Here is a 25553-nt window from a genome sequence, read left to right on the forward strand (position 1 = left end):
TGAGCGTTTCATTGGCTGTGGATCAGTGTAAGAGGTCCTGAGAATACACGTGGTGCTATACAAATACAGTGTCCTCCTTTCTTTGATTCTGAAGACTTCAACATCAGCAGTCCTTTTGTGTTAAACCTTACGTGATTTAAACAGTGCAGTATGTGATTACTATGGAGACACTGAACTCAAAAAGGTGCTGGAAAACTTACAGAAAAGTCACCACTTCCTTCTCCTGTGTAAAGCCCAGGCTCACCCTGCAAAATTGAAAGTACAAATACTTTTAGCAGTAAATTGTGGCTTAATTACACGGAATAAGATTAATTGCTGCAGTTAACAGGGAATGACTTATTTCCACTGTTTTGCAAATGAGTTCTTGGCAAATTCCAATGTCTTTCACAATCATTCCAGTTTTCCTTCTTATTGGCTTCATTTGACAAAACTTCTGACAAAGTCCATTTTCCCCCTCGAGTATTGTCTTCCACCAATTCCACCCCCCCCCCCCCCCCACTTCCTCCTGAAGCCAAATGTTCACTATGGGGCCTGGCCCTCCACCAGTATCCTCGCCTCACATTGTATGTCAGGTAACTATCACACCCTGGGATGGTACTGATGTTTAGGTTCAACCCTCCCCTCTCTCAGTAAGTTATGGTGCACAATTCAATCATTAATTCAAACAGCGACTTGCACAAATACTTGAAAAGAAAACATTTTGCAGGACTATTTGCAAAGAGCAAAAGGACTAATTGGATAGTTCTACCAAAGACCAGTCATTGGTACAATGAGCTGAATCATCTCAGTTACTGATTGGAATGCCCAACAAGGGGGTTGGACATCTTCCAAGAAACATCCCTGAGGATTGATTCGGAGCAGCCTTCTTCAGCGGGTCAACACTAAGACTAGAGGAGACCTTCTGAGCATGACGCTATCTGAGAGGTAACTGACTGATGTCAGACTGTGGATAGCTCAGATTGTTCTCCCCCTTCGGTTCAGGGACAGGAATCCCTTGGTGGAAGAGAACTCCCATTGGCTGTCAGACAATCTTCATTCCACTTTAACCCCCGTTAATAAATCTATCTTTATCCAACGTGCTGATGGAAACTTTCTAACACCTTCCTGCTCGCGCCTCTCCCTCTGATCCAAACAAAGGCTGAGTTGATGTTGTACCTACCGGGGGTCCGGGAGGTCCAGGTGGTCCTGGAAGTCCAGGTAGACCATCTTCACCCTAAAGAATATAAGGAAAATGAGCACCGCCAGAAAGGTAAAGGTTTTAGTATTGTGTGACGTGCAGTGTTGGAACTGAGCTGGCTGTGACCTGACTAATGGGGTCTGTTGTGAAAGTTGTATACACGTACAAACAGATTCAAGAACAGCTTCTTCCCCATCGTTATCAGACTTCCGAATTGACCTCTCTAACGTTAATGTTGATTTCTCTCTGCATCTTGTCAGCAGCTGTAACCCTGCACTCTGTCCTTTTACCCGAATGCACTTGTACAGTGCAATCTGCCTGTAAAACATGTAAGACAATACTTTTCACTCCACCTTGGTAACGTGAAATGAATAAATCAACTCAAATCAATCAGGAATGACCCTGGGCTGGTAAATGACACAGCTGAGGAGAGCACCTCCTATTGTTCCAAGTGGAATAAACAGTTCTGGTGTAGTTTTGCTTGCTGAATTGGAAGTCTCATTTTCAGACGTTTCGTCACCATACTCGGTAACATCTTCAGTGAACCGCCAGGCGAAGCACTGCTGATGATTCCTCCTTTCTACTTATATGTTGAATATAAATAGAAAGCAGGAATCATCATCAGTGCTTCATCTGGAGGCTCACTGAAGATGTTACCTAGTATGGTGATGAAACGTCTGAAAATGAATCTTCCAGCTCACTGAGCAAACCTACATCCAGAACCTCAACCTGAGATACAATTTTTCTCAATACTCGGAAGGAACAGTTGCAATATCAGCCCTGGAGGTAGGTGGCACTCACTCCAGTTCCTGCTGATGCTCACTGGGTGATGACAGAGATGTCAATGGCTGAGGCTCAGAGTTGCTCTTTGCACAGTCAAAACTCACGGGGTTGCAGGCCTGAACCCTCTGAATGAGGTCAGGAGGATTGTCAGCTCAGCATCAACCCTGGCCATCCCAGCACTGTCTGAGGAAGTACCATCTTCTGGGTGAGATGTTAAAGCCATGCCCCACCTGCCCAGTTGGGTGGACAGGGAGGTTTCTCAGCATTGATTCAAAGATGGACGACTGAGTTCTCTCTGGCATCCATGCTGATATTTATCTGCAGTCAGCAGCACTAAAAGAATGATCTGGTCATGATACACTGATGCTAATGGGATCTGGCTGTGCCCAAACCTACTGCTGTCTTTAAAAAGTGTTTCATTGACTGTGAGAGTAGGGTGGTCTGAGGTTGTGGAAGGTGCTTTGGAAGGAGCTTGGTGAATTGCTGTGGTGCATCTTATCGATGGTACACACTGCTGTGACTGAGCGTTGCTGTTGGAGGGACTGAATGTTTAAGATGGTGCCAAGCAAGAGGATTATTTTGTCCTGGATGGTGTTGACCTTCTTGGCAATGACAATGATGGCAATTCAAATGAAATGTCATTGAATTAAACCAGTAGTCAGACATTTTGGTTATAACAGAATCATAACATCTCGACACACAGAATTTCCACGTGATATTGAGAATGTGTGAACTGTTACTGTACATTCTATGATATTGAGAATGAGGTAAAAACAATGACTGCAGATGCTGGAAACCAGATTCTGGATCAGTGGTGCTGGAAGAGCACAGCAGTTCAGGCAGCATCCAAAGTGCAGGGAAATCGACGTTTCGGGCAAAAGCCCTTCATCAGGAATAAAGGCAGTGAGCCTGAAGCGTGGAGAGATAAGCTAGAGGGGGTGGGAGTGGGGAGAAAGTAGCATAGAGTACACTGGGTGAGTGGGGGAGGGGATGAAGGTGAGAGGTCAGGGAGGAGAGGGTGGAGTGGGTAGGTGGAAAAGAAGATAGGCAGGTAGGACAAGTCATGGGGACAGTGCTGAGCTGGAAGTTTGGAACTAGGGTGAGGTGGGGGAAGGGGAAATGAGGAAACTGTTGAAGTCCACATTGATGCTCTGGGGTTGAAGTGTTCCGAGGCGGAAGATGAGGCGTTCTTCCTCCAGGCGTCTGGTGGTGAGGGAGCAGCGGTGAAGGAGGCCTAGGACCTCCCTGTTCTTGGCAGAGTGGGAGGGGGAGTTGAAATGTTGGGCCATGGGGCGGTGTGGTTGATTGGTGCGGGTGTCCCGGAGATGTTCCCTAAAGCGCTCTGCTAAGAGGCGCCCTGTCTCCCCAATGCAGAGGAGACTGCATCGGGAGCAACGGATACAACAAATGATATTAGTGGATGTGCAGGTAAAACTTTGATGGATGTGCAAGGTCCTTTAGGGCCTTGGATGGAGGTGAGGGAGGAGGTGTGGGCACAAGTTTTACAGTTCCTGCGGTGGCAGGGAAAAGTGCCAGGATGGGAGGATGGGTTGTAGGGGGGCGTGCACCTGAACAGGTAGTCACGTAGGGAACGTTCTTTGCAGAAGGCGGAAAGGGGTGGAGAGGGAAATATATCCCCGGTGGTGGGATCTTTTTGGAGGTGGCGGAAATGTCGGTGGATGATTTGGTTTATGCGAAGGTTGGTAGGGTGGAAGGTGAGCACCAGGGGAGTTCTGTCCTTGTTACAGTAGGAGGGGTGGGGTCTGAGGGCGGAGGTGCGGGATGTGGACGAGATGCGTTGGAGGGCATCTTTAACAACATGGGAAGTGAAATTGCGGTCTCTAAAGAAGGAGGCCATCTGGTGTGTTCTGTGGTGGAACTGGTCCTCCTGGGAGCAGATACGGTGGAGGCGGAGGAACTGGGAATATGGGATGGCATTTTTGCAAGAGATAGGGTGGGAAGAGGTGTAATCCAGGTAGCTGTGGGAGTCGGTGGGTTTGTAAGAAATGTCAGTGTCAAGTCGGTTGTCATTAATGGAGATGGAGAGGTCCAGGAAGGGGAGGGAGATGTCAGAGATGGTCCAGTTAAATTTAAGGTCAGGGTGGAATGTGTTGGTGAAGTTGATGAATTGCCCAATCTCCTCGCGGGAGCATGAGGTGGCGCCAATGCAGTCATCAATGTAGCGGAGGAAGAGGTGGGGAGTGGTGCCGGTGTAATTACAGAAGATCAACTGTTCTACGTAGCCAACAAAGAGACAGGCATAGCTGAGACCCATACGTGTGCCCATGGCTACCCCTTTGGTCTGGAGGAAGTGGGAGGATTCGAAGGAGAAATTGTTAAGGGTGAGGACCAGTTCGGCCAAACGAATGAGAGTGTCGGTGGAAGGGTATTGTTGGGGACGTCTGGAGAGGAAAAGACGGAGGGCTTAGAGGCCCTGGTCATGGCGGATGGAGGTGTAGAGGGATTGGATATCCATGGTGAAGATGAGGTGTTGGGGGCCAGGAAAACGGAAGTCTTAGAGGAGGTGGAGGGCGTGGGTAGTTTCTCGAACATATGTGGGGAATACCTGGACTAGTGGGGATAGGACAATGTCGAGGTAGGTAGAGATGAGTTCAATGGGGCAGGAGCATGCTGAGACAATGGGTCGGCCAGGGTGGTCAGGCTTGTGGATCTTGGGAAGGAGATAGAACCGGGCAGTGCAGGGTTCCCGGACTATGAGGTTGGAAGCTGTGGGTGGGAGATCTCCTGAGGTGATGAGGTTCTGTATGGTCTGGGAGATGATGGTTTGGTGATGGGGGGTGGGGTCATGGTCGAGGGGGCAGTAGGAAGAGGTGTCCTCGAGTTGGTATTTGGCTTCAGCGGTGTAGAGGTCAGTGCGCCAGACTACCACTGCGCCCCCTTTATCCGTTGGCTTGATGGTGAGGTCGGGATTGGAGCAGAGGGATTGGAGGGCAGCGCGTTGTGAGAGTGAAAGGTTAGAGTGGGGGAGGGGGTAGACAGGTTGAGGCGGTTAATGACCCAGCTGCAGTTGGAAATGAAGAGGTCGAGGGCGGGTAATAGCCAGCGCGGGGCGTCCAGGTGGATGCAGTGTGTTGGAGGTGGGTGAAGGGGTCCTCCGAAGATGGGCGGGAATCCTGATTGTGAAAGTGAGCTCGGAGGCGGAGGCGACGGAAGAATTGTTCGATGTCACGGCGTGTATTAAATTAATTGATGCGTGGACGGAGGGGGATAAAGGTGTGTCCTTTGCTGAGGACTGATCGTTCGTCCTCAGAAAGGGGGAAGTATGGGGGGATGGTGAAAATTCGGCAGGGTTGGGAGCTGGGATCTGGTGTGGGTGTGGAGCTGGGAGTGGGGTGGAGTCATGAGCAGGGGTAGTGTTCCCCTCAGGGTTCTGCGGGATGGGGATAGTGACAGTGGGGTCTGTGGGGGGTGTGTCAGCAGAATGCAGGTGAGTGGCGCTGGTGGGGGCAGAAGTGGTGGTGACCACGGCAGTAGGGGGGACGGGAGTCATTGAGCGTGTGGCATCAGCGATGATGTGAGGGGCGGACGTGATGTCACGTGTGATGCATGAGGAATTGTGAGGGAGGAAGTGGTTGTGGGAGTGGCCATGATGGGGTGGAAGTGACATCATCAATCAGCGTGGGGGTGGTATCTGCATCAGCCGCATGGCTAATAGCGCCTGAGTCGTTTCTGAGGCCAGGAGAATCTTCTGCAATGTTTGAGGAGCGCTGGTTATAGAGATGCGTAGATAAAAGTTTGTTGTACTTACAGTTTTTGATGTTTGAGATGGAATTGAAATACTGTTTGTTGAGAGTATGAATTCTCCTGAGGATGTAGTACAGATTGGGTCCTTGGCAATTCTGAGAGAGTGTGGCCCTCAGCTGCGGCAGGGCTGACTGTAGAGAGGTTAGGTGCCGGCACATTGCTGCGAGCGTAGAGCGGAAGATCTTGAAGGAGAACTGTTGCTGGTGTTTTTGAATCTGCAGTCTGTAATGTTTGTTTAAACCAGCAGAGTTTGGACCTATCACCTTCATCCCTTCCCCCACTCACCCAGTGTACTCTATGCTACTTTCTCCCCACCCCAACCTTCCTCTAGCTTATCTCTCCACACTTCAGGCTCACTGGCTTTATTCCTGATGAAGGGCTTTTGCCCGAAACGTCGATTTCGCTGCACTTTGGATGCTGCCTGAACTGCCGTGCTCTTCCAGCACCACTAATCCAGATATTGAGAATGTGTGACCTGTTACTGTATGTTCTATGATATTGAGAATGTGTGAATTGTTACTGTAAGTTCTGTTATATTGAGAATGTGTGAAAAGTTACTGTATGTTTGGTGATATTGAGAATGCGTGAACTGTTACTGTAAGTTCTGTGATATTGAGAATGTGTGAAAAGTTACTGTATGTTTGGTGATATTGAGAAAGTGTGAACGGTTACTGTACGCTCTGTGATATTGAGAATGCATGAACTGTTACTGTATGTTGAGCGATACTGAGAATGCGTGAACTACTACTGTATGTTCTGTGGTATTGAGAATGTGTGAACTGTTCACGTACGTTCTATGATATTGAGAAAGTGTGAACTGTGACTGTATGTTCTGTGATATTGAGAATGTGTGAACTTTTACTATGCAAACTAAGATATTGAAAATGTGTTACCTGTTACTGTATGCTCTGCATTATTGAGAATGTGAGAACTGCTACTGTATGGTCTCTGATATTGAGAATGTGTGAACTATTAATGTACGTTCTATGATATTGAGAAAGTGTGAACTGCTACTGTACGTTCTGTGATATTGAGAATGTGTGAACAGTTACTGTATGTTCTGTGATATTCAGAATGAGTGAACTGGTACTGTACACTCTGTGCTGTTGAGAATGTGTGAACTGTTCACGTAGGTTCTATGGTATTGAGAGTGTGTGAATCCCTACTGTACACTCTGTGATATTGAGAAAGTATGACCTGTTACTGTATACTCTGTGATATTGAGAATGTGTGAACTGTTACTCTATGTTTTGTGATATTTAGAATGTGTGAACAGTTACTGTATGTTCTAGGATATTGAGAATGCATGAACTGTTACTGCATGTTGTGTGATACTGAGAATGCGTGAACTACTACTGAATGTTCTATAATATTGAGAATGTGTGAACTGTTACTGTACGTTCTATGATATTGAGAAAGTGTGAACTGTTACTGTATGTTCTGTGATATTAAGAATGTGTGAACTGTTAATGTATGTTCTATGATATTGAGAAAGTGTGAACTGCTACTGTATGTTCTGTGATATTAAGAATGTGTCAACTGTTAAGATCGGTGCTGTGATATTGAGAAAGTGTGAACTGTTAATATACGTTCTATGATATTGAGAATGTGTGAGCTGTTCACGTACGTTCTATGATATTGAGAAAGTGTGAACTGTTACTGTACATTCTGTGATATTGAGAATGTGTGAACTGTTACTGTATTTTCTGTGACATTGAAAATGTGTGAACTGTTAACGTACGTTCTATGATATTGAGAATGTGCGAACTGTTAATGTACGTTCTATGATATTGAGAAATTGTGAACTGTTACTGTATGTTCTGTGATATCGAGAATGTGTGAACTGTTACTGTGTGTTCTGTGATATTGAGAATGTGTGAACTGTTAATCTATGTTCTGTGATATGGAGAACGTGTGAACTGTTAATGTGCGTTCTATGATATTGAGAGACTGTGAACTGTTGCTGTACGTTCTGTGATATTGAGAATGTGTGAACTGTTAACGTACGTTGTAAGATATTGAGAAAGTGTGAACTGTAACTGTATGTTCTGTCGTATTGAGAATGTGTGAACTGTTACTATACGCTCTGTGATATTGAGAATGTGTGAACTGTTAATGTATGTTCTGTGATATTGAGAATGTGTGAGCTGTAACTGTATGTTCTATGATATTGAGAATGTGTGAACTGTTACTGTACTTTGTATGATATTGAGAATGTCTGAAATGTTACTGTATGTTCTGTCATTTGAGAATGTGTGAAGTGTGACTGTATGCTCTGCAATATTGTGAATGTCTGAACTTTTACTGTATGCTCTGTAATATTGTGAAAGTGTGAACTGTTATTGTATGTTCTGTGATATTGAGAAAGTGTGAACTGTTACTGTCCGTTCTATGATATTGAGAAAGTGTGAACTGTTACTGTATGTTCTGTGATATTGAGAATGTGTGAACTGTTAACGTATGTTCTATGATAATGAGAAAGTGTGAACTGTTACTGTATGCTCTGTGAGATTGAGAATGTGTGAACTGTTACTGTATGTTCAGTGATATTGAGAAAGTGTGAACTGTTACTGTATGTTCTTTGATATTGAGAATGTGTGAACTGTTACGGTAGGTGCTGTGATATTGAGAATGTGTGAACTGGTACTGTGTGTTCTGTGATATTGAGAATGTGTGAACTGTTACCGTACATTCTGTGGTATTGACAATGTGTGAACTGTTAATATACATTCTATGATATTGAGAATGTGCGAAATATTGCTGTATGCTCTGTGATATTGAAAATGTGTGAACTGTTAACGTACGTTCTATGATATTAAGAATGTGTGAACTGTTACTGTACGCTATGTGATATTGAGAAAGTTGAATTGTTACTGTACGTTCTATGATATTGAGAATGTGTTAACTGCAACTGTATGTTCTGAGATATTGAGAATGTGTGAACTATTAATGTACGTTCTGTGATATTGAAAATGCGTGACCTGTTAATGTACATTCTATGATATTGAGAGACTGTGAACTGTTACTGTACATTCTGTGATATTGAGAAAGTGTGAACTGTTACTGTACGTTCTGTGATATTGAGAATGTATGAACTGTTACTGTGTGTTCTGTGATATGGAGAATGTGTGAACTGTTAATGTACGTTCTATGATATTGAGAGACTGTGAACTGTTACTGTACGTTCTGTGATATTGAGAATGTGTGAACTGTTAACGTACGTTGTAAGATATTGAGAAAGTGTGAACTGTTACTGTATGTTCTGTCGTATTGAGAATGTGTGAACTGTTACTGTACGCTCTGTGATATTGAGAATGTGTGAACTGTTAATGTATGTTCTGTGATATTGAGAATGTGTGAACTGTAACTGTATGTTCTATGATACTGAGAATGTGTGAACTGTTACTGTACTTTGTATGATATTGAGAATTTCTGAAATGTTACTGTATGTTCTGTCATATTGAGAATGTGTGAAGTGTGACTGTATGCTCTGCAATATTGTGAATGTCTGAACTTTTACTGTATGCTCTGTAATATTGAGAAAGTGTGAACTGTTACTGTACGTTCTATGATAATGAGAAAGTGTGAACTGTTACTGTATGTTCTGTGACATTGAGAATGTGTGAACTGTTACTGTACGTTCTGTGATATTGAGAAAGTGTGAACTGATACTGTACGTTCAGTGATATTGAGAAAGTGTGAACTGTTACTGTATGTTCTTTGATATTGAGAATGTGTGAACTGTTACGGTAGGTGCTGTGATATTGAGAATGTGTGAACTGGTACTGTGTGTTCTCTGATAATGAGAAAGTGTGAACTGTTACTGTATGTTCTGTGACATTGAGAATGTGTGAACTGTTACTGTACGTTCTGTGATATTGAGAAAGTGTGAACTGATACTGTACGTTCAGTGATATTGAGAAAGTGTGAACTGTTACTGTATGTTCTTTGATATTGAGAATGTGTGAACTGTTACGGTAGGTGCTGTGATATTGAGAATGTGTGAACTGGTACTGTGTGTTCTCTGATATTGAGAAAGTGTGAACTGTTACTTTATGCTCTGTGATATTGACAATGTGTGAACTGTTAATATACATTCTATGATACTGAGAATGTGCGAAATATTGCTGTATGTTCTGTGATATTGAAAATGTGTGAACTGTTAACGTACGTTCTATGATATTGAGAAAGTGTGAATTGTTACAGTATGATCTGTGATATTAAGAATGTGTGAACTGTTACTGTTTTTTCTGTGACATTGAAAATGTGTGAACTGTTAACGTACATTCTATGATATTGAGAAAGTGTGAACTGTCATTTATGTTCTGTCATATTGAGAATGTGTGAACTGTTAACGTACGTTCTTTAATATTGAGAAAGTGTGAACTACTACTATATGTTCTGTGATATTAAGAATGTGTAAACTGTTATTGTACGCTCTATGATATTGAGAATGTGTGAACTGTTAAAGTACATTCTATGCTATTCAGAATGTGTTAACTGCAACTGCATGTTCTGAGATATTGAGAATATGTGAACTATTAATGTATGTTCTGTGATATTGAAAATGCGTGACCTGTTAATGTACGTTCTATGATATTGAGAGACTGTGAACTGTTACTGTACGTTCTGTGATATTGAGAAAGTGTGAACTGATACTGTACGTTCAGTGATATTGAGAATGTGTGAACTGTTACTGTATGTTCTTTGATATTGAGAATGTGTGAACTGTTACGGTAGGTGCCGTGATATTGAGAATGTGTGAATTGTTATTGTACGTTCGGTGATATTGCGAATGTATGAACTGGTACTGTGTGTTCTGTGATATTGAGAGTGTGAACTGTTACTTTATGCTCTGTGATATTGAGAATGTGTGAACTGTTACCGTACATTCTTTGATATTGACAATGTGTGAACTGTTAATATACATTCTATGATACTGAGAATGTGCGAAATATTGCTGTATGTTCTGTGATATTGAAAATGTGTGAACTGTTAACGTACGGTCTATGATATTGAGAAAGTGTGAACTGTTACAGAATGATCTGTGATATTAAGAATATGTGAACTGTCACTGTACGTTCTATGATATTGAGAAAGTGTGAACTGCTATTGTACGCTCTGTGATATTGAGAAAGAGTGAACTGTCGTTGTATGTTCTATGATATTGAGAATGTGTGAACTGTTATTGTATACGATGTGACATTGAGAATGTGTGAACTGTTAATGTATGTTCTGTGATATTAAGAATGTGTGAACTGTTACTGTACGTTCTATGATATTGAGAATGTGTGAACTGCTACTGTACGTTCAGTGATATTGAGAAAGTGTGAACTGTTACTGTATGTTCTTTGATATTGAGAATGTGTGAACTGTTACGGTAGGTGCTGTGATATTGAGAATGTGTGAACTGGTACTGTGTGTTCTCTGATATTGAGAAAGTGTGAACTGTTACTTTATGCTCTGTGATATTGACAATGTGTGAACTGTTAATATACATTCTATGATACTGAGAATGTGTGAAATATTGCTGTATGTTCTGTGATATTGAAAATGTGTGAACTGTTAACGTACGTTCTATGATATTGAGAAAGTGTGAATTGTTACAGTATGATCTGTGATATTAAGAATGTGTGAACTGTTACTGTTTTTTCTGTGACATTGAAAATGTGTGAACTGTTAACGTACATTCTATGATATTGAGAAAGTGTGAACTGTCATTTATGTTCTGTCATATTGAGAATGTGTGAACTGTTAACGTACGTTCTTTAATATTGAGAAAGTGTGAACTACTACTATATGTTCTGTGATATTAAGAATATGTGAACTGTCACTGTACGTTCTATGATATTGAGAAAGTGTGAACTGCTATTGTACGCTCTGTGATATTGAGAAAGAGTGAACTGTCGTTGTATGTTCTATGATATTGAGAATGTGTGAACTGTTATTGTATACGATGTGACATTGAGAATGTGTGAACTGTTAATGTATGTTCTGTGATATTAAGAATGTGTGAACTGTTACTGTACGTTCTATGATATTGAGAATGTGTGAACTGCTACTGTATGCTCTGTGATATTGAGACTGTGTGAATTGTTAACTTACGTTCTATGATATTGGAAACATGTGAACTCCTACCGTATGTTCTATGATAGTGAGAAAGTGTGAACAGTTACTCTATGCTCTGTGATATTGAGAATGTGTGAACTGTTACTGTATGTTCTGTGATATTCAGAATGTGTCAACTGTAAATGTATGTTCTGTGATATTAAGAATGTGTGAACTGTTACTGTACATTTTATGATATTGAGAATGTGTGAACTGTTACTGTATGTTCTATGATATTGAGAATGTGTGAACTGTTACTGTACGTTCGTTGATATTGAGAATGTGTGAATTGTTACTGTACGTTCTGTGATATTGAGAATGTATGAACTGTTACTGTGTGTTGTGTGATATTGAGAATGTGTGAACTGTTCCCGTACATTCAATGTTATTGAGAATTGTGAACTGTTACTGTACGTCCTGTGATATTGATAATGTGTGAACTGTTAATGTACATTCTAAGATACTGAGAATGTGTGAAATATTGCTGTATGTTCTGTGATATTGAAAACGTGTGAACCGTTAACGTACGTTCTATGATATTGAGAATGTGTGAACTGTTAACGTACGTTCTCTGATATTGAGAAAGAGTGAACTGTGACTGTACGCACTGTGATATTGAGAATGTGTGAACTGTTAACTTAAGTTCTATGATATGGAGAGTGTGTGAACTGCTCCTGTATGTTCTGTGATATTGAGAATGTGTGAACTGTTACTGTATGTTGTATGATATTGAGAATGTGTGAACTGTTACTTTATGTTCTGTGGTATTGAGAATGTGTGAACTGTTACTGTACGTTGTATGATATTGAGAATGTGTGAACTGTTACAGAAAATTCTGTGATATTGAGAAAGTGTGAACTGTTATTGTACGCTCTGTAATATTGAGAATGTGTGAACTGCTAATGTCTGTTCTATAACATTGAGAATGTGCAAAATGTTACTGTGTGTTCTGCGATATTGAAAATGCGTGAACTGCTAATGTATGTTCTGTGATATTGAGAATGTGTGAAGTGTTACAGTACGTTCTATGATAATGAGAAAGTGTGAACTCCTACTGTACATTCTGTGATATTGAGAATGTGTGAACTGTTACTGTATGTTCTGTGATATTCAGAATGTGTCAACTGTAAATGTATGTTCTGTGATATTAAGAATGTGTGAACTGTTACTGTACATTTTATGATATTGAGAATATGTGAACTGTTAACGTACGTTCTATGATATTGAGAATGTGTCAACTGTAAATGTACATTCTATGATATTGAGAATGTGTGAACTGTTAATGTATATTCTGTGATATTGAGAATGTGTGAAGTGTTACTGTATGTTCTATGATATTGAGAATGTCTGAACTGTTACTGTACTTTCGTTGATATTGAGAATGTGCGAATTGTTACTGGACGTTCTGTGATATTGAGAATGTATGAACTGTTACTGTGTTCTGTGATATTGAGAATGTGTGAACTGTTCCCGTACATTCAATGTTATTGAGAATTGTGAACTGCTAATGTACGTTCTGTGATATTGACAATGTGTGAACTGTTAATGTACATTCTATGATACTGAGAATGTGTGAAATATTGCTGTATGTTCTGTGATATTGAAAACGTGCGAACCGTTAACGTACGTTCTATGATATTGAGAATGTGTGAACTGTTAACGTACGTTCTCTGATATTGAGAAAGAGTGAACTGTGACTGTACACTCTGTGATATTGACAATGTGTGAACTGTTACTGTACGTTCTGTGATATTGACAATGTGTGAACCCTTACTGTACATTTTATGATATTGAGAATGTGTGAACCGTTAACGTACGTTCTATGATATTGAGAATGTGTGAACTGTTAACGTACGTTCTCTGATATTGAGAAAGAGTGAACTGTGACTGTACGCACTGTGATATTGAGAATGTGTGAACTGTTAACTTAAGTTCTATGATATGGAGAATGTGTGAACTGCTCCTGTATGTTCTGTGATATTGAGAATGTGTGAACTGTTACTGTATGTTGTATGATATTAAGAATGTGTGAACTGTTACTGTACGTTGCAAATGTGTTGCTGGTCAAAGCACAGCAGGCCAGGCAGCATCTCAGGAATAGAGAATTTGACGTTTCGAGCATAAGCCCTTCATCAGGAATGTTACTGTACGTTGTATGAATGTGTGAACTGTTACTGTACATTTTATGATATTGAGAATGTGTGAACTGTTACTGTATGCTCTATGATATTGAGAATGTGTGAACTGTTCACGTACGTTCTATGATATTGAGAAAGTGTGAACTGTTACTGTACGTTATGTGATGTTGAGAATGTGTGAACTGTTATTGTATGTTCAGTGATATTGAGAATGTGTGAACTGTTATTGTACGTTCGTTGATATTGAGAATGCACGAATTGTTACTGTACGTTCTGTGATATTGAGAATGTATGAACTGTTAATGTGTGTTCTGTGATATTGAGAATGTGTGAACTGTTACTTTATGCTGTGTGACATTGTGAATGTGTGAACTGTTACCGTACATTCAATGTTATTGAGAATTGTGAACTGTTACTGTACGTTCTGTGAAATTGACAATGTGTGAACTGTTAATGTACATTCTATGATACTGAGAATGTGCGAAATATTGCTGTATGTTCTATGATATTGAAAATGTGTGAACCATTAACGTACGTTCTATGATATTGAGAAAGTGTGAACTGTTACAATATGTTCTGTGATGTTGAGAATGTGTGAACTGTTACTGTACGCTCTGTCATATTGATAATGTGTGAATTGTTACTGTACATTCTATGATATTGGGAATGCGTGAATTGTTACAGTGGGTTGTGATATTGAGAATGTGTGAACTGTTAACGTACGTTCTCTGATATTGAGAAAGTGTGAACTGTTACTGTATGTTCTGTGATATTGAGAATGTGTGAACTGTTAATGTATGTTCTATAATATCGAGAAAGTGTGAACTGCTAATATATGTTCTGTGATATTATGAATGTGTAAACTGTTATTGTACGCTCTATGATATTGAGAATATGTGAACTGTTACTGTACGTTCTATGATATTGAGAATGTGTGAACTGTTAACGTACGTTCTATGATATTGAGAAAGTGTGAATTGTTCACGTACGTTCTATGATATTGAGAATGTGTGAAATGTTACTGTATGTTGTATGATATTGAGAATGTGTGAACTGTTACAGAAAATTCTATGATTTTGAGAAAGTGTGAACTGTTATTGTACGCTCTGGGATATTGAGAGTGTGTGAACTGCTAATGTACGTTCTATGATGTGGAGAATGTGCAAAATGTTACTGTATATTCTGTGATATTGAAAATGTGTGAACTGTTAATGTGCGTTCTGTGATATTGAGAATGTGTGAAGTGTTACAGTGCATTCTATGATATTGAGAAAGTGTGAACTGTTAATGTATGTTCTATAATATCGAGAAAGTGTGAACTGCTACTATATGTTCTGTGATATTATGAATGTGTAAACTGTTATTGTACGCTCCATGATATTGAGAATATGTGAACTGTTACTGTACGTTCTATGATATTGAGAATGTGTGAACTGTTAACGTACCTTCTTTGATATTGAGAATGTGTGAACTGTTAACGTATGTTCTATGATATTGAGAAAGTGTGAACTGTTACAGAAAATTCTATGATTTTGAGAAAGTGTGAACTGTTATTGTACGCTCTGGGATATTGAGAGTGTGTGAACTGCTAATGTACGTTCTATGATGTGGAGAATGTGCAAAATGTTACTGTATATTCTGCGATATTGAAAATGTGTGAACTGTTAATGTGCGTTCTGTGATATTGAGAATGTGTGAAGTGTTACAGTGCATTCTATGATATTGAGAAAGTGTGAACTGTTAATGTATGTTCTATAATATCGAGAAAGTGTGAACTGCTACTATATGTTCTGTGATATTATGAATGTGTAAACTGTTATTGTACGCTCCATGATATTGAGAATATGTGAACTGTTACTGTACGTTCTATGATATTGAGAATGTGTGAACTGTTAACGTACGTTCTTTGATATTGAGAATATGTGAACTGTTAACGTACGTTCTATGATATTGAGAAAGTGTGAATTGTTCACGTATGTTCTATGATATTGAGAATGTGTGAAATGTTACTGTATGTTGTATGATATTGAGAATGTGTGAACTGTTACAGAAAATTCTATGATTTTGAGAAAGTGTGAACTGTTATTGTACGCTCTGGGATATTGAGAGTGTGTGAACTGCTAATGTACGTTCTATGATGTGGAGAATGTGCAAAATGTTACTGTATATTCTGCGATATTGAAAATGTGTGAACTGTTAATGTGCGTTCTGTGATATTGAGAATGTGTGAAGTGTTACAGTGCATTCTATGATATTGAGAAAGTGTGAACTGTTCCTGTACATTCTGTGCTTTTGAGAATGTTTGAACTGTTAATGTATGTTCCTTGACATTGAGAATGCGCAAAATGCTACTGTATGTTCTGCGATATTGAAAATGTGTGAGGTGTTAATGTATGTTCTGTGATATTGAGAATGTGTGAACTGTTAACGTACATTCTATGATATTGAGAAAGTGTGAATTGTTCACGTACGTTCTATGATATTGAGAATGTGTGAAATGTTAACGAAAGTTCTATGATATTAAAAAAGTGATAACTGTTACTATATGCTCTGTGATATTGAGAATGTGTGAATTGATACTGTACATTCTTTGATGTTGAGAATGTGTGAACTGTTAACTTACGTTCTATGATATTGAGAATATGTGAACTGCTACTGTACATTCTATGATATTGAGAATATGTGAACTGTTATTGTACATTCGTTGATATTGAGAATGTGCGAATTGTTACTGTACATTCTGTGATATTGAGAATGTATGAACTGTTACTTTATGCGCTTTGATATTGAGAATGTGTGAACTGTTACTGTACATTTTATGATATTGAGAATGTGTGAACTGTTACAGAAAATTCTATGATATTGAGAAAGTGTGAACTGCTAATGTACATTCTATGACATGGAGAATGTGCAAAATGTTACTGTGTGTTCTGCGATACTGAAAATGTGTGAACTGTTAACGTACATTCTATGATATTGAGAAAGTGTGAACTGTTACTGTGTATTCTGTGATATTTTGAATGTGTGAACTATTACTGTATGTTCTGTGACATTGAGAATGTGTGAACAGTTAATGTACGTTCTATGATACTGAGAATGTGAACTGTTATTGTACGTTCTGTGATATTGAGAATGTGTGAAGTGTTACAGTACGTTCGATGATAATGAGAAAGTGTGAACTGTTACTGTACATTCTGTGTTATTGAGAATGTGTGTACTGTTAATGTACGTTCCATGACATTGAGAATGTGTGAACTGTTACTCTACGTTCTGTGATACTGAGAATGTGTGAACTGATACTGTATGTTCTGTGATATTGAGAATGTGTGACCTGTTACTGTATGTTCTGTGATATTGAGAATGTGTGAACTGTTACTGTACTTTCGTTGATATTGAGAATGTGCGAATTGTTACTGGACGTTCTGTGATATTGAGAATGTATGAACTGTTACTGTGTTCTGTAATATTGAGAATGTGTGAACTGTTCCCGTACATTCAATGTTATTGAGAATTGTGAACTGCTAATGTACGTTCTGTGATATTGACAATGTGTGAACTGTTAATGTACATTCTATGATACTGAGAATGTGTGAAATATTGCTGTATGTTCTGTAATATTGAAAACGTGCGAACCGTTAACGTACGTTCTATGATATTGAGAATGTGTGAACTGTTAACGTACGTTCTCTGATATTGAGAAAGAGTGAGCTGTGACTGTACACTCTGTGATATTGACAATGTGTGAACTGTTACTGTACGTTCTGTGATATTGACAATGTGTGAACCCTTACTGTACATTTTATGATATTGAGAATGTGTGAACTGTTAACTTAAGTTCTATGATATTGAGAATGTGTGAATTGTTACTGTACGTTGTATGATATTGAGAATGTGCAAAATGTTACTGTGTGTTCTGCAATATTGAAAATGTGTGAACTGCTAATGTACGTTCTATGATAATGAGAAAGTGTGAACGTTTACTGTACATTCTGTGATATTGAGAATGTGTGAACCGTTAATGTACGTTCCATGACATTGAGAATGTGTGAACTGTTACAGAAAATTCTATGATATTGAGAAAGTGTGAACTGTTCACGTACGTTCTATGATATTGAGAAAGTGTGAACTGTTACTGTACGTTATGTGATGTTGAGAATGTGTGAACTGTTATTGTATGTTCTGTGATATTGAGAATGTGTGAACTGTTATTGTACGTTCGTTGATATTGAGAATGCACGAATTGTTACTGTACGTTCTGTGATATTGAGAATGTATGAACTGTTATTGTGTGTTCTGTGATATTGAGAATGTGTGAACTGTTACTTTATGCTGTGTGACATTGTGAATGTGTGAACTGTTACCGTACATTCAATGTTATTGAGAATTGTGAACTGTTACTGTACGTTCTGTGAAATTGACAATGTGTGAACTGTTAATGTACATTCTATGATACTGAGAATGTGCGAAATATTGCTGTATGTTCTATGATATTGAAAATGTGTGATCCATTAACGTACGTTCTATGATATTGAGAAAGTGTGAACTGTTACAATATGTTCTGTGATGTTGAGAATGTGTGAACTGTTACTGTACGCTCTGTCATATTGATAATGTGTGAATTGTTACTGTACATTCTATGATATTGGGAATGCGTGAATTGTTACAGTGGGTTGTGATATTGAGAATGTGTGAACTGTTAACGTACGTTCTCTGATATTGAGAAAGTGTGAACTGTTACTGTATGCTCTGTGATATTGAGAATGTGTGAACTGTTAATGTACGTTCTATAATATTGAGAAAGTGTGAACTGCTACTATATGTTCTGTGATATTATGAATGTGTAAACTGTTATTGTACGCTCTATGATATTGAGAATGTGTGAACTGTTAACGTACGTTCTATGATATTGAGAAAGTGTGAATTGTTCACGTACGTTGTATGATATTGAGAATGTGTGAACAGTTACAGAAAATTCTATGGTTTTGAGAAAGTGTGAACTGTTATTGTACGCTCTGGGATATTGAGAGTGTGTGAACTGCTAATGTACGTTCTATGATGTGGAGAATGTGCAAAATGTTACTGTATATTCTGCGATATTGAAAATGTGTGAACTGTTAATGTGCGTTCTATGATATTGAGAATGTGTGAAGTGTTACAGTGCATTCTATGATATTGAGAAAGTGTGAACTGTTCCTGTACATTCTGTGCTTTTGAGAATGTTTGAACTGTTAATGTATGTTCCTTGACATTGAGAATGCGCAAAATGCTACTGTATGTTCTGCGATATTGAAAATGTGTGAAGTGTTAATGTATGTTCTGTGATATTGAGAATGTGTGAACCGTTAACGTACATTCTATGATATTGAGAAAGTATGAATTGTTCACGTACGTTCTATGATATTGAGAATGTGTGAAATGTTAACGAAAGTTCTATGATATTAAAAAAGTGATAACTGTTACTATATGCTCTGTGATATTGAGAATGTGTGAATTGATACTGTACATTCTTTGATGTTGAGAATGTGTGAACTGTTAACTTACGTTCTACGATATTGAGAATATGTGAACTGCTACTGTACATTCTATGATATTGAGAATATGTGAACTGTTATTGTACGTTCGTTGATATTGAGAATGTGCGAATTGTTACTGTACATTCTGTGATATTGAGAATGTATGAACTGTTACTTTATGCTCTTTGATATTGAGAATGTGTGAACTGTTACTGTACATTTTATGATATTGAGAATGTGTGAACTGTTACAGAAAATTCTATGATATTGAGAAAGTGTGAACTGCTAATGTACGTTCTATGACATGGAGAATGTGCAAAATGTTACTGTATGTTCTGCGATACTGAAAATGTGTGAACTGTTAACGTACATTCTATGATATTGAGAAAGTGTGAACTGTTACTGTGTGTTCTGTGATATTTTGAATGTGTGAACTATTACTGTATGTTCTGTGACATTGAGAATGTGTGAACAGTTAATGTACGTTCTATGACACTGAGAATGTGAACTGTTAACTTATGTTCTGCGAAATTGAAAACGCTTGAACTGTTAATGTACGTTCTGTGATATTGAGAATGTGTGAACTGTTATTGTACGTTCTGTGATATTGAGAATGTGTGAAGTGTTACAGTACGTTCGATGATAATGAGAAAGTGTGAACTGTTACTGTACATTCTGTGTTATTGAGAATGTGTGTACTGTTAATGTACGTGCCATGACATTGAGAATGTGTGAACTGTTACTCTACGTTCTGTGATACTGAGAATGTGTGAACTGATACTGTATGTTCTGCGACATTGAGAATGTGTGACCTGTTAACGTAAATTCTATGATATTGAGAAAGTGTGAACAGGTACTGTATGCTCTGTGATATTGAGAATGTGTGAACTGTTACTGTATGTTCTGTGATATTGAGAATGTGTGAACTGTTCATGTATGTTGTATGATATTGAGAAAGTGTGAACTGTTACTGTATGTTTTGTGGTATTGAGAATGTGTGAACTGTTAACATATGTTCTGTGATATTGAGAATGTGTGAACTGTTACTGTATGTTCCTTGACATTGAGAATGCGCAAAATGCCACTGTATGTTCTGCGATATTGAAAATGTGTGAAGTGTTAATGTACGTTCTGTGATATTGCAAAAGTGTGAACTGTTACTGTATGTTCTGTGATATTGAGAATATGTGAACTGTTACTGTATGTTCTGTGATATTGAGAATGTGTGAACTGTTAACGTACGTTCTATGATATAGAGAATGTGTGAACTGTTACAGCACATTCTATGAAATTGAGAAAGTGTGAACTGTTATTGTACGCTCTGTGACATTGAGAACGTGTGAACTGCTAATGTACGTTCTGCGATATTGAGAATGTGTGTACTGGTCCTGTATATTCAATGTTATTGAGAATTGTGAAATGTGATTGTACGTTTGGTGATATTGAGAATGTGTGAATTCTTACTGTACGTTCTGTGATATTGAGAATGTATGAACTGTTACTGTGTGTTCTGTGATATTGAGAATGTGTGAAGTGTTACCGTACATTCAATGTTATTGAGAATGTGTGAACTGTTACTGTACGTTCTGAGATATTGAGAATGTGTGAACTGTTACTGTATTTTCTGTGACATTGAAAATGTGTGAACTGTTAATGTACGTTCTATGATATTGAGAAATTGTGAACTGTTACTGTATGTTCTGTGATATTGAGAATGTGTGAACTGTTACTGTATTTTCTGTGATATTGAGAATGTGTGAACTGTTAATGTACGTTCTATGATATTGAGAGACTGTGAACTGTTATTGTACGTTCTGTGATATTGAGAATGTGTGAACTGTTAACGAATGTTGTAAGATATTGAGAAAGTGTGAACTGTTACTGTATGTTCTGTTGTATTGAGAATGTGTGAACTGTTACTGTACGCTCTGTGATATTGAGAATGTCTGAACTGTTAATGCATGTTCTGTGATATTGAGAATGTGTCAACTGTAACTGTATGTTCTATGATATTGAGAATGTGTGAACTGTTACTGTACTTTGTATGATATTGAGTATTTCTGAAATGTTACTGTATGTTCTGTCATATTGAGAATGTGTGAAGTGTGACTGTATGCTCTGCAATATTGTGAATGTCTGAACTTTTACTGTATGCTCTGTAATATTGTGAAAGTGTGAACTGTTATTGTATGTTCTGTGATATTGAGAAAGTGCGAACTGTTACTGTACGTTCTATGATATTGAGAAAGTGTGAACTGTTACTGTATGTTCTGTGATATTGAGAATGTGTGAACTGTTAACATATGTTCTATGATATTGAGAAAGTGTGAACTGTTACTGTATGTTCTGTGACATTCAAAATGTGTAAACTGTTAACGTATGTTCTATGATATTGAGAAAGTGTTAACTGATACTGTATGTTCTGTGATATTGAGAATGTGTCAACTGTTAATGTATGTTCTGTGACATTGGGAATGAGTGATTTGTTACTGTATGTTCTATGATATTGAGAATATGTGAACTGCTACTGTATGTTCTGAGATATTGAGAATGTGTGAACTGTTACTGTATACTCTGTGATATTGAGAATGTGTGCACTGTTATTGTACGTTGTAAAATATTGAGAATGTGAGAATTGTTAATGTACGTTCAATGATCTTGAGAAAGTATGATCTGTTACTGTATGTTCTGTGATATTGAGAAAGTGTGAACTGTTCCGGTACGTTCTGTGATATTGAGAATGTGTGAACTGTTAATGTACGTTCTATGATATTGAGAATGTGTGAACTGTTAACGTACGTTCTATGATATTGAGAAAGTGAGAACTTTTCCTGTACATTCTGTGATATTAAGAATGTGTGAACTGTTAACGTACGTTCTCTGATATTGAGAAAGTGTGCACCGTTACTATACATTCTGTGATATTGTGAATGTGTGAACTGTTACTGTTTTTTCTGTGACATTGAAAATGTGTGAACTGTTAACGTACATTCTATGATATTGAGAATGTGTGAACTGTTAACGTACGTTCTATAATATTGAGAAAGTGTGAACTGCTACTATATGTTCTGTGATATTAAGAATGTGTAAACTGTTATTGTACGCTCTATGATATTGAGAATGTGTGAACTGTTAAAGTACATTCTATGCTATTCAGAATGTGTTAACTGCAACTGTATGTTTTGAGATATTGAGAATGTGTGAACTATTAATGTACGTTGTGTGATATTGAAAATGCGTGACCTGTTAATGTACGTTCTATGATATTGAGAGACTGTGAACTGTTACTGAACGTTCTGTGATATTGAGAAAGTGTGAACTGTTACTGTATGTTCTTTGATATTGAGAATGTGTGAACTGTTACGGTAGGTGCTGTGATATTGAGAATGTGTGAATTGTTATTGTACGTTCGGTGATATTGAGAAAGTGTGAACTGCAATTGTACGCTCTGTGATATTGAGGAAGACTGAACTGTCATTGTATGTTCTATGATATTGAGAATGTGTGAACTGTTACTGTATACGATGTGACATTAAGAATGTGTGAACTGTTAATGTATGTTCTGTGATATTAAGAATGTGTGAACTGTTACTGTACGTTCTATGATATTGGGAATATGTGAACTGTTAAGTTACGTTCTATGATATTGGGAATATGTGAACTGCTACCGTACGTTCTATGATATTGAGAAAGTGTGAACAGTTACTCTATGCTCTGCGATATTGAAAATGTGTGAACTGTTAACGTACGTTCTATGATATTGAGAATGTGTGAACTGTTATTGTACGTTCGTAGATATTGAGAATGTGCAAATTGTTACTGTACGTTCTGTGATATTGAGAATGTATGAACTGTTATTGTGTGTTCTGTGATATTGAGAATGTGTGAACTGTTAATGTACATTCTATGATACTGAGAATGTGTGAAATATTGCTGTATGTTCTGTGATATTGAAAACGTGTGAACCGTTAACGTACATTCTATGATATTGAGAATGTGTGAACTGTTACTGTATGCTCTGTGATATTGGGAATGTGTGAACTGTTACGGTGGGTTGTGATATTGAGAATGTGGGAACTGTTAACGTACGTTCTCTGATATTGAGAAAGAGTGAACTGTGACTGTACGCTCTGTGATATTGAGAATGTGTGAACTGTTAACTTACGTTCTATGACATTGGAAAAGAGTGAACTGTGACTGTACGCTCTGTGATATTGAGAATGTGTGAACTGTTAACTTATGTTCTATGACATTGGAAAAGAGTGAACTGTGACTGTACGCTCTATGATATTGAGAATGTGTGAACTGCTACTGTATGTTCTGTGATATTAAGAATGTGTGAACTGTTACTGTATGTTGTATGATATTGAGAATGTGTGAACTGTTACAGCACATTCTATGATATTGAGAAAGTGTGAACTGTTATTGTCTGCTCTGTGATATTGAGAATGTGTGAACTGTTACCGTACATTCAATGTTATTGAGAATTGTGACCTGTTACCGTACGTTCTGTGATATTGACAATGTGTGAACTGTTAATGTACATTCTATGATACTGAGAATGTGTGAAATATTGCTGTATGTTCTATGATATTGAAAATGTGTGAACCATTAACGTACGTTCTATGATATTGAGAAAGTGTGAACTGTTACAATATGTTCTGTGATATTGAGAATGTGTGTACTGTTCACGTACGTTCTATGATATTGAGATAGTGTGAACTGTTACTGTACGTTATGTGATATTGAGAATGTGTGAAATGTTACTTTATGCTCTGTGATATTGAGAATGTGAGAACTGTTACCGTACATTCAATGTCATTGAGAATTGTGAACTGTTACTGTACTTTGTATGATATTGAGAATGTGTGAACTGTTACTGTACACAATGTGATATTGAGAATGTGTGAACTTTTACAGTACATTCTATTACATTGAGCATGTGTGAACTGCTACTGTACGCTCTGTGATATTGAGATTGTGTGAACTGTTACTGTATGTTGTAGGATATTGAGAATGTGTGAACTGTTACAGCACATTCTATGATATTGAGAAAGTGTGAACTGTTATTGTCTGCTCTGTGATATTGAGAATGTGTGAACTCTTAATATACGTTCTATGACATTGAGAATGTGCAAAATGTTACTGTATGTTCTGCGATATTGAAAATGTGTGAACTGTTACTGTATGTTCTATGATATTGAGAATGTGCGAATTGTTACTGTACATTCTGTGATATTGAGAAAGTATGAACTGTTACTGTATGTTTTGTGATATTGAGAATGTGTGAACTGTTACTTTATGCTGTGTGACATTGTGAATGTGTGAACTGTTACCGTACATTCAATGTTATTGAGAATTGTGAACTGTTACTGTACGTTCTGTGAAATTGACAATGTGTGAACTGTTAATGTACATTCTATGATACTGAGAATGTGCAAAATATTGCTGTATGTTCTATGATATTGAAAATGTGTGAACCATTAACGTACGTTCTATGATATTGAGAAAGTGTGAACTGTTACAATATGTTCTGTGATGTTGAGAATGTGTGAACTGTTACTGTACGCTCTGTCATATTGATAATGTGTGAATTGTTACTGTACATTCTATGATATTGGGAATGCGTGAATTGTTACGGTGGGTTGTGATATTGAGAATGTGTGAACTGTTAACGTACGTTCTCTGATATTGAGAAAGTGTGAACTGTTACTGTATGTTCTGTGATATTGAGAATGTGTGAACTGTTAATGTATGTTCTATAATATTGAGAAAGTGTGAACTGCTACTATATGTTCTGTGATATTATGAATGTGTAAACTGTTACTGTACGTTCTATGATATTGAGAATGTGTGAACTGTTAACGTACGTTCTTTGATATTGAGAATGTGTGAACTGTTAACGTACGTTCTATGATATTGAGAAAGTGTGAATTGTTCACGTACGTTCTATGATATTGAGAATGTGTGAAATGTTACTGAATACTCTGATATTGAGAATGTGTGAACTGTTACTGTACGTTGTATGATATTGAGAATGTGTGAACTGTTACAGAAAATTCTATGATT

General features: G+C 38.0%; 1 protein-coding gene across 2 annotated transcripts in view; it reads right to left on the reverse strand.

Moving 5' to 3' along the window:
- col9a3 (collagen, type IX, alpha 3) overlaps positions 1–25553 on the reverse strand; it is a 278496-nt gene that overhangs the window by 93875 nt on the left and 159068 nt on the right. For both annotated transcript variants that reach the window (XM_060836555.1, XM_060836554.1), the window contains 2 exons: positions 1160–1213; positions 201–245 (listed from right to left, as the gene is read on the reverse strand). In XM_060836555.1, the coding sequence (XP_060692538.1) occupies positions 201–245; positions 1160–1213 (99 nt within the window). The remainder of the gene's footprint in view (positions 1–200; positions 246–1159; positions 1214–25553) is intronic.

The sequence above is a fragment of the Hemiscyllium ocellatum genome, chromosome 15, assembly GCF_020745735.1.
Source record: "Hemiscyllium ocellatum isolate sHemOce1 chromosome 15, sHemOce1.pat.X.cur, whole genome shotgun sequence".
Classification (NCBI taxonomy): Eukaryota; Metazoa; Chordata; class Chondrichthyes; order Orectolobiformes; family Hemiscylliidae; genus Hemiscyllium; species Hemiscyllium ocellatum.